General features: G+C 35.5%; 1 protein-coding gene across 1 annotated transcript in view; it reads right to left on the bottom strand.

The window, feature by feature from the left end:
* Positions 1-15,851, bottom strand: part of Sclt1 (sodium channel and clathrin linker 1) — a 222,251-nt gene that overhangs the window by 191,257 nt on the left and 15,143 nt on the right. Inside the window, exons 2-3 of the mRNA XM_029562032.1 lie at positions 14,378-14,500; positions 3,271-3,341 (exon numbers count right to left, since the gene is read on the bottom strand). Of these exons, the coding sequence (XP_029417892.1) occupies positions 3,271-3,341; positions 14,378-14,422 (116 nt within the window). The 5' untranslated portion in view covers positions 14,423-14,500. The remainder of the gene's footprint in view (positions 1-3,270; positions 3,342-14,377; positions 14,501-15,851) is intronic.

The following is a 15,851-nucleotide window of genomic DNA, read 5'->3' as shown; positions in this document are numbered from 1 at the left end:
TTCTAACCACATCTCACCATATACCACCACTATCACCAACGATACTCAACAAGATCTTTTTCCTGGCTTAAGTTTCCTCATTTGTCTTCCTGATTCTACTTTCACCTCTCTGTATTCTACTATTGATACTGTAGACAAAGTGCTAGATCTTTTTTTAAAATATCAGTTGTGAAGCATGAAGGTACTTGTCTGTATTCCTAGCACACACAGAGACTGAGGCACAAGATCATAAGTTTGAGGCTCTGTTACGAAAACAAACAAAAAGATTTAAGTCTGATAGAGTAATCTACTAAAAATAATTCTGATTTCAACTACAGTTAAAACCAAAGCTCTCACAATTTAGTATTTTTACTATAAAGACTAAAATTTCAGAACTCAAGATTTTTGGCAGGAGGAAGGAAATTTTGAGGTCAGCATAGGCTACAGCTGAGCTATGAAACAACAAGACCCTGCTTCCAAAAGACAAAATAAGGATTAGTAGGATGACTCAGCAGGTAAAGGTACTTGAAAGCCTGATGACTCGAGTTTGATCCTGGGAACCCACATGGTGAAATGAGAAAAAAGAATGATGTCTGCAAATTTTCTTCTGACCTCCACACACATGCTATAGCACATAAACACAAATATACATGCATACATATGCACACAAATAAATGAATTAAAAACCAAAACATACAACCAAGATGATCTTTATTTTAAATATTTTAACTCAGATAAGTTTTAAAAAATATTTTATTTATTATTTTTATTTTATGTGTATGCGTGTATTGCCTGCATGTATGTAAGTGCACCCATGTTGTGCAATGCCTGCGGAAGACAGAAGAGGCTGTCGGATCCCCGGAACTGGAGTTATGGACAGTTGTTAGTTGCATGTGGGTGCTGGGTTTTGAACCCAGGTCTTCTGTAAGAACAGTCAGTATCCTTAACCTCTGAGGTATCTTTCCAGCTCCCTCAGATAAGTTTTAACTTTCTAAATATTAATAATTAAAATACAGTTTCATAATAAGAATAAATAATAACACTAATTTACTATTCTAATACTGTTCTAATTTTAATATTAGTGGACAGGAAATCAATAAAAGCTTATTCTACAATGATACAGGAATAATAGTTAACAGAAAATAAGAGCTCAAGTAATAAATATAGCATACTTTATATTTGCATGCTATGCAACATTAAGAATGATAGTATTTAACCTCAGGACTTAGAAGGTAGAGTTAAGAGGACCAGGAGTTCAAAGTCATCCTTAAACTATACGTTGAGCTTAAAGTCAGCCAGAGCTACATTTTTTCTATTTAAAAGATAAAAAAAAACCCCATTATCTCCAGCATTGCAAAATAATATTAGCAAGATATTCATATGTAAGTTAAATTCTCCCTCTCCTGCACTCATATCATGTGGTATCTTTAGCAATAGGGTTTTACTGTCTACTTCTGGTGTACAACCAACATTATTGGCAATGGCCTTTATTGTTTTGGGGACCTCTAGAGTTCCTCTGGCCAACAGCTCATAGGGGGATAACCCACCTCTGGCTCTGGGATTTTCATTTAACAACCGTATGACATCTGGTAGGGCTTTTTTCCATCCCCGTAGGGTTCCTTCTGTGCTTAAGGCTTAAAAAAAAACAAAAAACTGTGTATAGGGAGAATTTTTCCCCCCATTATTCCTCGTCTTTTTACATATTTCTCCCTTAGTAACACCTTTCTCCTACTATTCCTCTCTCTCAGGTTCCTTCTTTCCCTTTACCTCCTAGTTCCCGTCCATAGTCCTGGTTTCTGCAGTTATATCAGGCTATGAACTCATGTATAAGGATTTGGTGCTAGGATCCACAAATAAGGGAGAACATATGTTTTTTGTTTTTCTGAGTCTGTGTTACTTCATTTAGTATAACAGTTTCTAGATCCATCCATTTTCCTGCAAATTTCATTATTTCATCTTTCTTTAGTGCTGAGTAGAACTCCACTGTGTAAATGTACCACATTTCCATTAACCATTCATCAGTTCCATCTTTGTTTTTATGTTTTTAATAAAATATGTAGTTACCCATATTAAACCCAAGTTGTAGATTTAAAAAACTAACAACAGCTATTTCTAAATAATAGAATCTGGGCTACAGTTGTATAATAATTGTCTAGTCACTGTCCCAGGTTCCAGGGATGAAGCTTCTAAACTCCTGGTTTTTCGTGACAACTTTTTTTAAATGATATATTTTAAAAATATTTTATTTTTTATTTTACATGTATGAATGTTATGCCTGCATGTAGGTTGGTGTACCCATGTTGTTCCATGCCCGCAGACATCAGAAGAGGGCATCAGATCCCCCGGAGCTAGAGTTACAGACAGTCGTTAGGCAGCATGTGGGTGCTGGGAATTGAACCTGGGTTCTCTGCAAGAACAGTCACTGCTCTAACTGTTGAGCCATCTCTCCAGCACCAATATTTTTAAATGAATGTCTCATAGAATAAAAACCTATGTGACTACTCTTCTAAATTTTAAGTACTAGAACTAAGGGGAAGTGAAATAAAAATATTTCTTGGACACGTACCTATGAAATCTATTGAACAGTTATTAAACTACTAGATAACTGTATATATACACAGGTTTTTGTTGTTGTTTGGTTGGTTGGTTCTTTTTGAGACAGGGTCTCCCTGTAGCCCAAATGGCCTGGAATTTGCTATGTCACTATACAGACTAGGCTGGCCTAGATCTCACAGAGATCTGCCTACCTCTGCCTCCTGAGTACTGTGCACCACCACCAAGTCTGGCTATTAAGCTTTTAAAACTACTTCTTTCTAGATGTATCATAGTTGACAATGGTTTCATCAAGATGTTCGCCTATTTGTTATAAGGCAATGGGTATCTGTACTAGGTGCATTCTCTTTCTTTTCCAATCTCACTTTCCTTCTCCTGCTAGTACTTTTTGATAATTATCTACTAAGAAAAATCAGGTTTGGAGCGAGCCCCTTTTCTCTCAGGCAGAATTCAAAGATATGCAGTAAAAACAGTTTTCCGAGGGAATTCTTCTTCTGCTATACCACTGGTTTACCATAAAGATATATCTTTCCACACAAGTTATAGTTATACCCTGACTGACTTGCATTCATTCTCTTCTCATGGTAGATGATCAGACATACAAAATATTACTTGAAGAAGCTTAATAAAAGCAAAAAAGAAACAGTAACCCATGGGAAAATTTGTGGCATTATAAGAAAGTTCCCCTGAATGATATAATTAATAATAATAAAGAATAAAATTCATGTCTGAAAATACCTAAGATGTTTTCGAAGTTTCTCGATCTCCATATTTTGTTCAGTTACTGTTTTCAGAAAATGTTGGTTAGTCTGTCAAAAGAACAAAACAAACCTATTAGAACATTTAAGAATTGCATTTTAAAAGATGAAATAAAGTAAGTTAAAAAGAAAAAACATCTGAGGTAATATTCTTCATAATGATTGTGATTTTTGAGGGTAAAATGTAGCTGTGGCCTGCCTTCTTCATCTCTACTTCGCCTCCACTTCCAGAACCTGCATTTCTATGTTTTATGGCTATCTCTAGTCAATGTTCTTTTGTTCATCTACCTGTGTAGGAAACTACAGGTTATAGAATTAATATACTATCCTGTTGTAGAAAAGACTAACATTGCTGATGGAATGCGAGTAGAAATAATGCAAATTCCAGTTTCATGGGCAGACCAGCAAAACGTCTGTGTTCTACACTGGCTTCAGAGTTCATTAGAAGTAAGTTTCAGCACCAGAGCTAACTTGCCTGGTCTGTTTTATTTTAGCTTATATCGAAAATTTTAAATTATTTGATTACAAAAATTGGTAGCCTTTCTATATACCAATAACATGCAATCTGAGAAAGCATTCATGGAAACCCTCCCAATCACAATAGCCTCAAAAAATAAAATATCTAGGAATAAACCAAACCAAAGACACTGAACATCTCTACAATGAAAGTTTTAAGTCTTTGAAAAAGAGATTGAGAGAGACCCTAGGAAATGGAAAGACCTCCTATGTTCATGGATTGGTAGAATTAATATTGTGAAAATTACCATCCTACCAACAGCAATCTATAGATTCAATGTAATGCCGATCAAAGTCCTCATGATATTCATCACAGAGCTAGAAGAAAAACCATCCTAAAATTCATATGGAATCACAACAGGTCCTGGATAGCCAAAGAAATCTTGAGCAAAAACAGCAATGCTGAAGGGTGGGGGGAATCACCATACCAGATGACAAACTATATTACAGAGCTATAGTTATAAAACCAGCATGATCCTGGCACAAAAACAGACATGTAGATCAATGGAGCACAACAGAAGACCCAAACATGATTGCATGCAATTTCAGCCACCTGATATTTAAGAAAAGTTCCAAGAAACACTGGAGAAAGGACACCATGTTCAACAAACGGTACTGGCAAAACTGGATCTCCACCTGTAGAAGAATGAAATTAGGCGCTTATCTTTTCACTCTGCACAAAAGTCAACTCCAAATGAATCAAAGGCCTCAATATGAAATCTGAAACTCTGAAACTCTTAGAAGAAAACAAAGGGAATACCCTACAAGATATAGGTACAACAGCTACTCAGGCATTAACATCAACAATAAACAAGTGGGACTCCATTAAACTAAAAAGTTTCTGTTCAGCGAAAGAAACAACCAAAGAAGTGAAGAGAACACCTATTGAGTGGAAGAAAAGCTCCACAGGCTACACATCTGATATAGGATTAATATCCAGAATATACAAAGAACTCCAAAATCAAAGAAAAAAATAAACCCAGTAAAATGATGGGCGGCTATAGACCTGAACGGAAAGTTCTCAAATAAAGAAATAAAAATGGCTGAGAAACACCTTAAAAAGTGCTCCACATCTTTAGCAATTAGAGAAATGCAAATCAAAACCACTTCAAGACTTCATCTTACCCCAGTCAGACTGGCTAAGATCAAGAGAACAAAAGACACCAAATGCTGGTGAGGATGTGGAGAAAAGGTAACGCTCATTCACTGCTGGTGGGAATATAAACTCGTGCAACAACGATGAAAAGCAGTGTGGAGAACTCTTAAAAAAAAAAAAAGAATCTACTAAATGATCTGGTTATACCACTCCTTGGCATATACTCAAAGGACTCATCCTATTGTAGAAATACTTGTGCATTTTTTTTTGCTGACCTTTACATAATAGCTAAGAAATTGAAACAACCCAAATGTCCCTTAACTGATGAATGAACAATGAAAATGTCATTTATACATGGAGTTCTACTCAGTGGTAAGGAAAGATGAAATCCTGAAATTTGCAGGTAAATGGATGAATTAGAAACTGTCAAACTAAGTGAAGTGAACACAGACCCAGAAAAGTAAGCAATGTATGTTCTCCCTCATTTACGGATCTGAGCACCAAATCCCTATATGATGTAACTGCAGGAGTGAGGGAAATGGAAAGGATTTATGGCGGTAAAGGGAAAGAAGAGCCAGAGAGAGGGGGATAAGAGGAAACGGATATTACCACCGGTGAAATGGGGAAAATGCAGGTATTCAACTGGGAAGGGAGGAGGGAAAGATGCACAATGAACCATGGCGGTAAAGGGGGAAAAAGAATTCGAGAAAGGGGGAAATAATGGGAGACAGGTATTATCAAGGGGGAATTGGGGAAAATGGGGGAGGAAAGAGGGGGGCAAGACAGGGAGAGGAGAGACTGAAAAAAAAAGGTTTAGGTGATAAGAAAAACCAGAGGGAAATGTATTAGATCAAAAAACTACTGAAAAATATACAATATGTGAACATGAGTGCATGTGTATAGCTGAAAGCTATATAACAAGAAACACAGTGCCAGACAGAACCCCCCCCCCCTTTGACTTGTTGGTCAGGATAGTTCAAGAGACTCCCAAAATAACATAAGCTATTGCCACAGTCCTTGATTATCTCCCAGAACTCAAAGGTCAGACTCTATTGCTGAAGAGAGGGCATACTTTGGACATAAGACTTGGTGGAATGGAGCTGGAACTGATCTGAAGCCTCCTCTCTGAAGATAAGCTCTCACAGTTTGAGAGGATACTATGTAAGCTGCTAAGGAAGAAAGAAAAATCAGTTAACGGTCCAACCCCAACTTTAAAGCCTAACAACCACAACAATGACTGGCACAACAAATTAAAGCAGTCTAGTAGTGGCACTTTTAGGTAATCAATAGCTGTCTGACTGAACTTAAAGCCCACTCAATGGGAGGGAACTCATGTGTGGCACTGTAAACACAGCCAATACACATGGCTGAAGAGGTCATATATCCTAGAGAAAACCCCACCTCAGTCATATCGCTACACAAATGAAATTTCTTTCTGTATGCTCAATATGGATCCTTATATTTACAGACAAGTATACCACTCACCTCTCATCAAAAAGGCTTCTTTTAGCAATGGATGGAGGCTACTACAGAGTTCCAAAACTGGTCACACACTGAGACTATGTGTCTGAGAAATGCCTAGCCCAAAGTGACGCACCTACAGTGGAACCTCTACACCTAAGGCTCATGGAACATAGTGGAACAGGAGGTAGAGAGACTACTAATACATTCCTTAACTCTCGCCAGTGAAGCTTCCTCATGCAACAGAGGGTGGTGAACAAAGGTCATAACTGGCTAAGTTTTAGAGAATAAGACTGCAGAGTTTGTGTCTCTGGATAAGACTCCTATATTAAACCTCACCCACCAGGGACCATTGCAGAAATGGGGCGGAAGGAGCCAGGGTTTGTGCATGAACATAAGAAAACAGAGTCAAGCCTCTGGGAACTTGCTCATATGAACTTGCAGCAATGGTGACAGCATTCACAAATTCCATGTAGACTCAGACAAAAATCCAGCATAAAACTGGGGAAATGGGCAGCAGGCCCCAATCTTAGCATGAAATCTTTTGGGTGGGGTATGAAGTATGTGGATGGGCAAGGGAGTCTAAATATGATTAAGATTTCTTGGATGAAATGCACAAAAATTCAATAAAAATATACAAAAATTATCTATTAGCTGAGGGGGGTGGTATATGCCACAGCATGTGGATGTAAAAAGACTACTTTTGGGCATCAGTTTTCTCCCTCCACTATGGGCATCCAAGGATTGAAATCAGGTCATCAGTCTTGGTGGCACATGCCTTTACCAGGTAAGCCATCTTTTTAGCCCAATTTATTTTATTTTAGAGTTAATTAAAAAATCGTAAGACAGTATCTTGCTATATAGCCCAAGCTGGTCTCAAATGTTCTATCCTTCTGTACTTTTAAGAGTACAGGGATTAGAAGAGCACTCCTTGGCTCAGCTTATTTTCTTTCTTTTTTGTGTATGTATTTTGTTTGATTTTTAAATTTTTTTAATTAAAAAAATATTTAATAACCACATACTTAGAAGAAACATTTCATTACATCAGCATTGACATATTCAATAACAATTTTCTGAGCTAGGCTGCATCTCTTACAAAATTGGCTGTACATTTTTAGGTTTACAGTTGAATTATTACAGTTATATAATATTATACTCAGTATAAATCCTGACATAAAATTAAATGAGGTTTTAACTTTTAAAAAAGATCTCCATTTCATTATTAAAAGAGTTTCATGCAGAAAACTTCATTTTTAATGCAACTGACATTAAGATGTTTGCACATGCTTTTCTAATCTCTCTATATCAGATTTATTACTAGTCACAGTCGGTTACTTTCTGAGCTCCTTGGCATCTAAGCATGGATATAAAGTCATCAGGTAGATTTTAACGATAATGAATGTTTTTCACATCTACTCATTATCAAGGAGCAAATTTTTATGCTTTGAAGAATTATTACTTTTTTGATTGTTATACTTTAAATTTTTAATAGCTACATGATTAGAAGCCTTTCACTACAGCTTTAACATATTCAGTAACACACTCCAGAGCAACAGTACATCTCTTTCACAAGTGGGTGCAAGTTTCTAGGTTCACAGTTGAATTAATATAGTTATGTATTATTGAACTCAGTATAAGCCCTGTAAGACATAAAATTGGATGAGTTTTTAACCTTTAAAAAATATCTCCATTTCATTTTATAATTTATTATTCCTTGCAGACAGACTCATTGTTTTTGCTACTAACACTGAGATGTCGCACTTGCATCTCTAATCTGTATGTATCTGATTATTACTAGTCATAATCGGTTGCACTTGGATCCTTGGCGCCTGTGTATGTTTATAAACTCATCGGCAGATTTCAATGGTAATGTTTATCACCTCTACTAATTAGCATGACGTAAATTTCCATGCTTCCTTCTCAAATATAATACATTTTCCATTCTCCCTTTCTTTTGCTCTTTCACATCGTCTAGTAGCCCCACTTTAATTTCACATCTGCTTTCCCCACTAAATTCCTCATGAGAAAAAACATGCAATATCTGTTTTTGAGGCTTTTTTAAAACTAAGTATGCTGTCTTTTAGTTCCCATTTATTTTCTTGACAATAAAATATTTCATTCTTTATGGTTGAATACGCATCAGTGGATATATGTGTACATGAGTGTATACACACACACACACATATGCATTTTCTTTATCCATTTGTCAGTCAAGAGGCATCTTAGCTGAACCTATAACTGGATATTATGAACAATGCTGTGAGAAAAATGGAAATTTTATCTAAAAAGTTGATATTCATGCTTTAGTTATATACCCAGAAGTGTTATAGTTGAATCACAGGTCATTTTATTTTTAATTTTTATGTTTCCAAGCATTCAATTGTAGCTGGATTAATAAACATTCCTATTAGCAGTACATAAGGGTTCCTTTCTGCACGCAGCCTTGCCAATATGTATCTTTTTCTGTTGTTGATTTTCTTTTCTAGATGAAACCATTCTAACTGGGGTGAGACAGAATCTCAGTGTAAGTTTTGATTGTCTTTCTTCTGAGACAGTATCTAGCCCAGATCAGCTTGAAACATGTTTTGTAGCACAGGTTTAGTTCAAACTTGTGATTCTTCTCCCTGAACCTTTGAAATGCTGAGATAACAGGTGTTCACTATGTCCAACAATTTGCAGTACTGACTTGTAAAAGACATCTAATATTTTTTCATGTATTTATTGACCAGTTGTGCTACTTCTGAAAAATATCTGTTCAGTTTATTTGCCTTTTTATTTATTGGATTACTTTTTTGAGTTATTTATTTTGATAGTAATCCCCTATCAAACAAGTATCTGGTATTTTCTCCATTTTGTAGGCTTTTTCTGTGTAGACTATTTTATAACTGATGTGATCCCATTTCTCTATTTTTGCTATTATTTCCTGGACCACTTAAGTCCTATTCAGAAACCCATTGTCTGTATCTACATCTTATAGTGTTTCCTCTATTTTTTCCTTGTCGTACTTTCAAAGTTTTAGGACTTATTTTAAGGTTTTTACATCCAATTTGAGTTGATTTTTGTAAATGTAGAGCTCTAATTTCAGTCTCCACATATAGATACCTAGCACCATTAGAGAGGCCGACTTTTCTTCAATGAATGTTTTTGACACCTTTGTTGAGAATCAAATGGCTGTAGTAATCCGGTCCTTTTCTAAGTTTTCTATTCTGTTCCATTGGTCTGTATGTCTGTTTTGGGTCTAGATTTTATGTTACTTGTAGCATAGTTTAGGTAAGGTATTGTAATACCCCCAGAATTCCTCTTTAGTTTAGGATTGCTATGGCTACTTGGACTTTTGTGCAATTACGATAACTTTAGGAAATTTTTTCTACTTCTGTGAATGTTAATGGAATTTTTAGGAAAAAAAAAAAAGCACCGAACATATAGATCACTTTCAGCAATATTGTCATTTTCCCCAAGATTAGTTTTGTAGATGTCCATTAAGTTCACTTGAACAATGGTACAATTTCATGCTAAAATCTGTGTTATTTTTTTCCATCTAGATTATCTAACTATTGATACAGAGTGAGGTACTGACATTTCCTACTACTATTACAATACTCCATTTCTAGTTCACAGAAGCACATGATTATATCAATAGATACAGAAATAGCTTTTGAGAAAATCTAATATCCCTTCATGATAAAAGCCTCGAAGAAACTGAGGCTAGAAGTGACATATTTCACTAATAAAGGCTATATATAATGAAGACATAATCAACAGTACAGTAAATGAGGAAAAACTCAAAGCATTAGGAACAAGGCAAGGGGGTCTACTTTCTTTACTCTTATTCAGTATAGAATCAGAAGCCTTAGCTAGAACAAAAAGATAAGAAAAGCAAATAAAAGAGGTACAAGTAAGAAAGGAAGAGTTCACAATATCCTTTTTTGCAGATGATAGAATCTATATATAAGACACACAAAAGTCTTTACCAACTTTGAATGTTCTTTGCAATGGAGAAGATCATTTAATCTTAGCTCGTTCCCTTGCTGAGTTTAGTCTGACACTATGAATTTTTCTGCTAGGACAGGTATCACTGTTTAGTCCCGGCTGCCCTGGAACTCACTATGTAGATCAAGCTGGCCTTGAACTCAGAGATCTGCCTGCCTCTGCCTCTCCAGTGTTAAGATTAAAGGTATGTGCCACCATGTGCAGCCTGCCTTGGATTGTAATATAGTCCTTGTGAATACTCAAATGTCTTTTTCCCATGACCTTCATTAAAAACATTTGGGGTTGTTCATAAAATAAAGTATCTATGGTAAAAGATACCAAAAGATTATATAATTCCTATAGTTCTGGGAGATAATATGAGAGAAATGATGAATAACTATGACATTATGCTAAAGTATTTGTTCCATGTAGAAATACACAATTAAAATGCCTTTCTTCCCAGGCGTGGTGGTATCACACACCTTTAATCCCAGCACTCGGGAGGCAGAGGCAGGCTGTCAGAGTCCATTGTGGGTGGTGTGAAAAGATTACCGGGTGTCACCAAGACAGGGTGATACATATGCACACTCACGCACGCACACACACATGTGCACGCGCATGCACACAGAACACTGAATGACTTGATAGTTGGGCAGGAAGTATTAAGTTTTACAGATTAATGCAATGGTTATTTCACAGACAGGAATCTTACTCTAATTTAGTTTTATTTTAAGAAATTCTCGCCTGGGTGTGGTGGCGCATGCCTTTATTTCCAGCACTTGGGAGGCAAAGGCGGGCGGATCTCTGTGAGTTCAAGGCCAGCCTGGTGCACATAGTGAGTTCCAGGACAGCTGGGGCTACAGGGAGACCCTGTTTCAAAAAGACCAGAAAAAAAAAGAAAGTTTTTCTTATGGAACTCAGTAATCCTTTTTGTCCTGAAGCATTTTATAAGAATTTTTAAATTCCCAAGAAGCATATTGAAAAAAACTGTGATAAGACATTCCAAAGGTCAGCCAGGTGTGGTAACTCATGCCTACAATCCTAGCACTAGGAAAGCGAAAGACAGGAGGATGGCCAAGAGTTTGAAATCAGCATGGACTAAATCCAGGCTAGCCTAGGCTACAATTTAATACTCTATCTAAAATACAAGATCAAATACAAATAAGAGCAAATAAAGAAATTCCAAATGTTACCATAGAAGACATTTGTTTAAAGGATAAAAAAGCATAGTATAATAAAATTCTATGACTTACTTTTGATGACACAACTCTGCTCTTAAACAAAGACATTTCTAGAGTAATAGCAAGAATTAGTAGAATAACTAGAGAAAAATGAAGAGGAAAAGGAGGGATTACCCAAAGCATCATAATTCTATTATTACTCAACAATGAGTAAATATAAAATTCTAAGGAAGTAAAATAAAAGGAAAATAGCTTGCCTTAGTAAAATATGAGGAAATTTACAGACATCAAATTTAATGCTGATGGTTAATTTACAGAAGGACATTAGTTTAACTTTTCAAAACAAACATTCATTCATTTAACAAAGAGTTATGCTCTTCAGGAACGGAAGGTCTAGATTACTCTTAGGAGACCTTGCCAAAAAGTCCCAAGAGGATTTTCAGATCAGAATATAATTCAAATATTTGTTGATTAGATTTCCAAAAGGTAGTGAACTATGTTCTCTTACTAGATTGTAAGAAACAGAGAGAAGAGTATTGTATATATACTGTATACCTATGTTAATTCATATAACATGTTTCATTATTTTCTTGATGTGGATTAGCATAAATAAAGATAGTGAAAACTTCTGGTTTACAGAAATTAATTATAATAAAGATATTTTCACTTACCATTTCTTTTTTTTAAAAAATATATTATTTTTATTTTGTGTGTATGAATGTATTGCCTGCATGTATGTGAGTGCACCCATGTGGTGCAATGCCACGGAGGTCAGAAGAGGGTTTTGGATTCCCCTGGAACTGGAGTTAAGGATGGTTCATAGCCACCATGTGGGTGCTGGGAATCAAACCCAGGTCCTCTGCAAGAGCAGTCAGTGCTCTTAACCGCTGAGGCGTCTCCTCACTTACCATTTCTATGTTCTCATTAGTAACATGAAGTTTCTTGTTCAGTTGTTAAAAATTGTTCAGCTGATCCTAATGTGAAAGGTGAATAAATGAATGCTTTGTTTGTATTTCCAATAAATCTAAAATCAAGTCTAAATCATATGCCTAAATTTAGATGACAGCAGTATTATTTCTTCTACTATGTGAAATACTTAAAAAAATAAGGTTTTGATGATTAAAAATTAAACAAGGAGACAATACTGATCCCAATGATGTGTGCTTCATGTAAAACCACTATTTGCACAAACAGATCCATGAGTAAATACTATTTCAAAGACATGCATTATCAAAAATTTGTTAATTGGAGTTGGGGAGATGGCTCAGGGGTTAAGGGCACTGGCTGCTCTTGCAGAGGACCTGGTTTAGGTTCCCAGCACCCATACAGCAGCTAATACCTGTCTGTAACTCCAGTTCTGAGAGATCTAATGCCCTGTTCTGGCCTTGGTGGGCATTGCACACATCAGTGCACTTATATACGTGCATAATACTCATACACATAAAAATAATGAAATATATATTTTTAAGTTTTATTAAGTGATTAGGAATTTAAAATGTTTAAAAAGTCCATGCCTGAAACTGGAAAACCAAATTCAAAACTATCTAAAACCAACAAAATCAACTATGCAAAGGAGTTACTATGGCTAGTGCACAACTGTTTTAAAAAGTTCTCATGCATTCCAAGTTTAGAATCATTTCATTAGGTCTTATGGCAATATTAAACATTATTTGTACTAAAAAAATTTGGAATGGGTTGTTTATATGTCCGATAAATGTCAAGATACACAGAAAACTAGTCAGAATTGTAATTTGTCCATAGTATTCAAATATACTTACCAGTAAAAGAACCAACAGAAAAGTAATAAAGGCAGATTTCTCAGTGGGATACATGGTCTTTATGAAGCAGCTCTTGTTAATAAAGTTTTAAAGCAAAAGCTAGATCCTCCCCTTGAAATAATGTGAAAAGACTCTTGCTTTGGATAGAAAGTCTTTGATGACTAATAAGACCTCTTGTTATGATAAAAATCTACTTACAGTGGACAAACTGGACATCTATTTTAGTAATAGGTCACATTTAGTTGTGTGAACACTATTATTTAACAGTGTTGTCACTGTATTTGAGCAAGTTTCATCATTCCCCATAACTCAATGAACAGTTCTGTTTCAAAAAAGGTAGGAAATTAAGCAAATAAAATTCTAGACGCCAACTTATAAATGCTTCTTCTAAGCTATGGGAGGGTGCTACCTGGGAAGTGGGTGTATAAATAATAAAATAAAATTCTTCAAAACATAAAAATTTGCTCCTTCATAACTAGTAGATGTGGAAAACATTACCATTCAAATCTACCTGATGACTTTATATCCATGCTCAGATGCCAAGGAGCTCAGAAAGTAACCAACTATGACTAGTAATAACCAGATATAGAGACTAGAAACACATGTGCAAACATCTTAAAAATGAATTTTTCTGTATGAGACTGTATATTTTAATAATGAAATGGAGATCTTTTTTAAAGGTTAAAACCTCATTTAATTTTATGTCTTACAGGGTTTATACTGAGTCCAACATTGTATAACTGTATTAATTCAACTGTAAACCTAAAAATTTACAGCCAATTTTGAAAGAGAAGCATCTTAGCTCTGGAAATTGTTATTGAATATGTCAATGCTGTTGTAATGAAATGCTTCTTCTAATTATGTGGTTATTAAATAAATAATTAAAAAAAACAAATCCCTTCACAAAACTAAATACAGCTTTCACTTCTAATACACAATATGCACTGAGGAGGTTTTTAAATTACTTATCTGTTTAAGAGATTCTGAGATCTATTTATGATTAACATTAAAAACACCGGAGGCAGAAATTTCTCTCCAAAACATTTTTATCAGGATACAATAAAAAATTATGAAATCAAACATTACCTTTTGTCTTTGATTTTCAAATACATGAATCTGGGCCTCAGTCATATGTTCCTGGTAAAGTTTCTGCACCTTTTCTAATTCCTGAGAAGCAGTCTGCCAGAGTTCCAAAGCCAAATTTTTTTCCTATTGAATGAAAATATTTGATAATTTGTTAAATTACTAGCAAGCTATTTATTACATAGTATAAATGGGTCATATCCTTTTATAAACAAGTTCTTATAAAGTTACAGTGCGGTAGTTTGAATAACAAAGTCCCAACATAGGTTCCAAGTGTTTAAATACTTTATTGGTAAATCTGGTTTGGAAGGTTTAGGTGGTCTGGACTTAATGTAGAAAGCACAGCACTAGGGGGTGGGTTTTAGTCTTCCCCATTTCCAATTTTGTTCTCTTTGCTTCCTTGGCCTACTTGAAAATGTGAGCTCTCCGCTTTTTGCTCTGGTTGCCTCCTACCCCCATGACTCCCATCATGTTGGACCTCTGGGCCCAGTAAGTAAAATAAACTTTCTCTTCCGTAAGTTGCCTTGATTGTGGTGTTTTATCACAGCAACAGGAAAGTAACTAACACATAGAGTAAAACTAGAACTTACATAAAGACAGTAGTCATGCATGTTTAATGATAGGAATAATTTTTGGTAAGTGTACTATTAGGAAAATTTCACCACTGTGTGACCATAACAGACCATACCTACATAAATGACTATGACTTCGTCATCACTAGGTGATAGATACACTTTTAGGGAATGCCACTCTAGATGTAGTCCATCATTGGCTCAAGTATTTTCTTTTTGGTTTTTTTGAGACGGGGTCTCCCTGTAGCCCCAGCTGGCCTGGAATTCACTATGCAGACAGGGCTGGCCTTGAACTCAGAGATCCACCTGACTGTGCATCCCGAGTGCTGGGATTAAAGGCATGTGCCACCATGCCTGGCCTTGGTTGAAGTGTTTTTACATGGCACAAGATTATATTATAATCATTAATACTTTTGATGATTTGGAACTTGTATTATTATCAATTTAGAGAACAATCCTAAAAATGAAAAATTTCTCATTTTGAAATTTTCATTTTGTTCAGATTTAATAGCTAAAATTAATGCCTTAACAGAGAAACATATTAAAACTACTCTACTTGTTCTACAAAAAGTGTAAATTAAGCCTTAGACATTACTAAAGAAGAAAAGTCCTCTTGGGAAAGTACAGTATTATTTTCTGATTGTAAAAGTATTAAGTGTTTCCTTACCCTTGTCCTGGTTCCTGCAGTTATGTCTGTTTGCATACTTATTTATCAGAGTCTGATCCTAGGATCCACATATGAGGGAGAACATATGTCGATTTTTTTTTCTGAGATTGTGTTACTTCACTAAGTATAACAGTTTCTAGTTCCATCCATTTACCTGCAAATTTCATGATTCATCTTTCTTTACTGCTGAGTAAAACTCCATCATATATATGAACCACATTTTCATTATCCACTCATC

Source organism: Nannospalax galili, unplaced genomic scaffold (assembly GCF_000622305.1).
Source record: "Nannospalax galili isolate Female #2095 unplaced genomic scaffold, S.galili_v1.0 scaffold1631, whole genome shotgun sequence".
NCBI classification, from domain to species: Eukaryota; Metazoa; Chordata; class Mammalia; order Rodentia; family Spalacidae; genus Nannospalax; species Nannospalax galili.
Note: the sequence above shows the minus strand (reverse complement) of the source record. Positions and strands in the feature narration are given on the sequence as shown.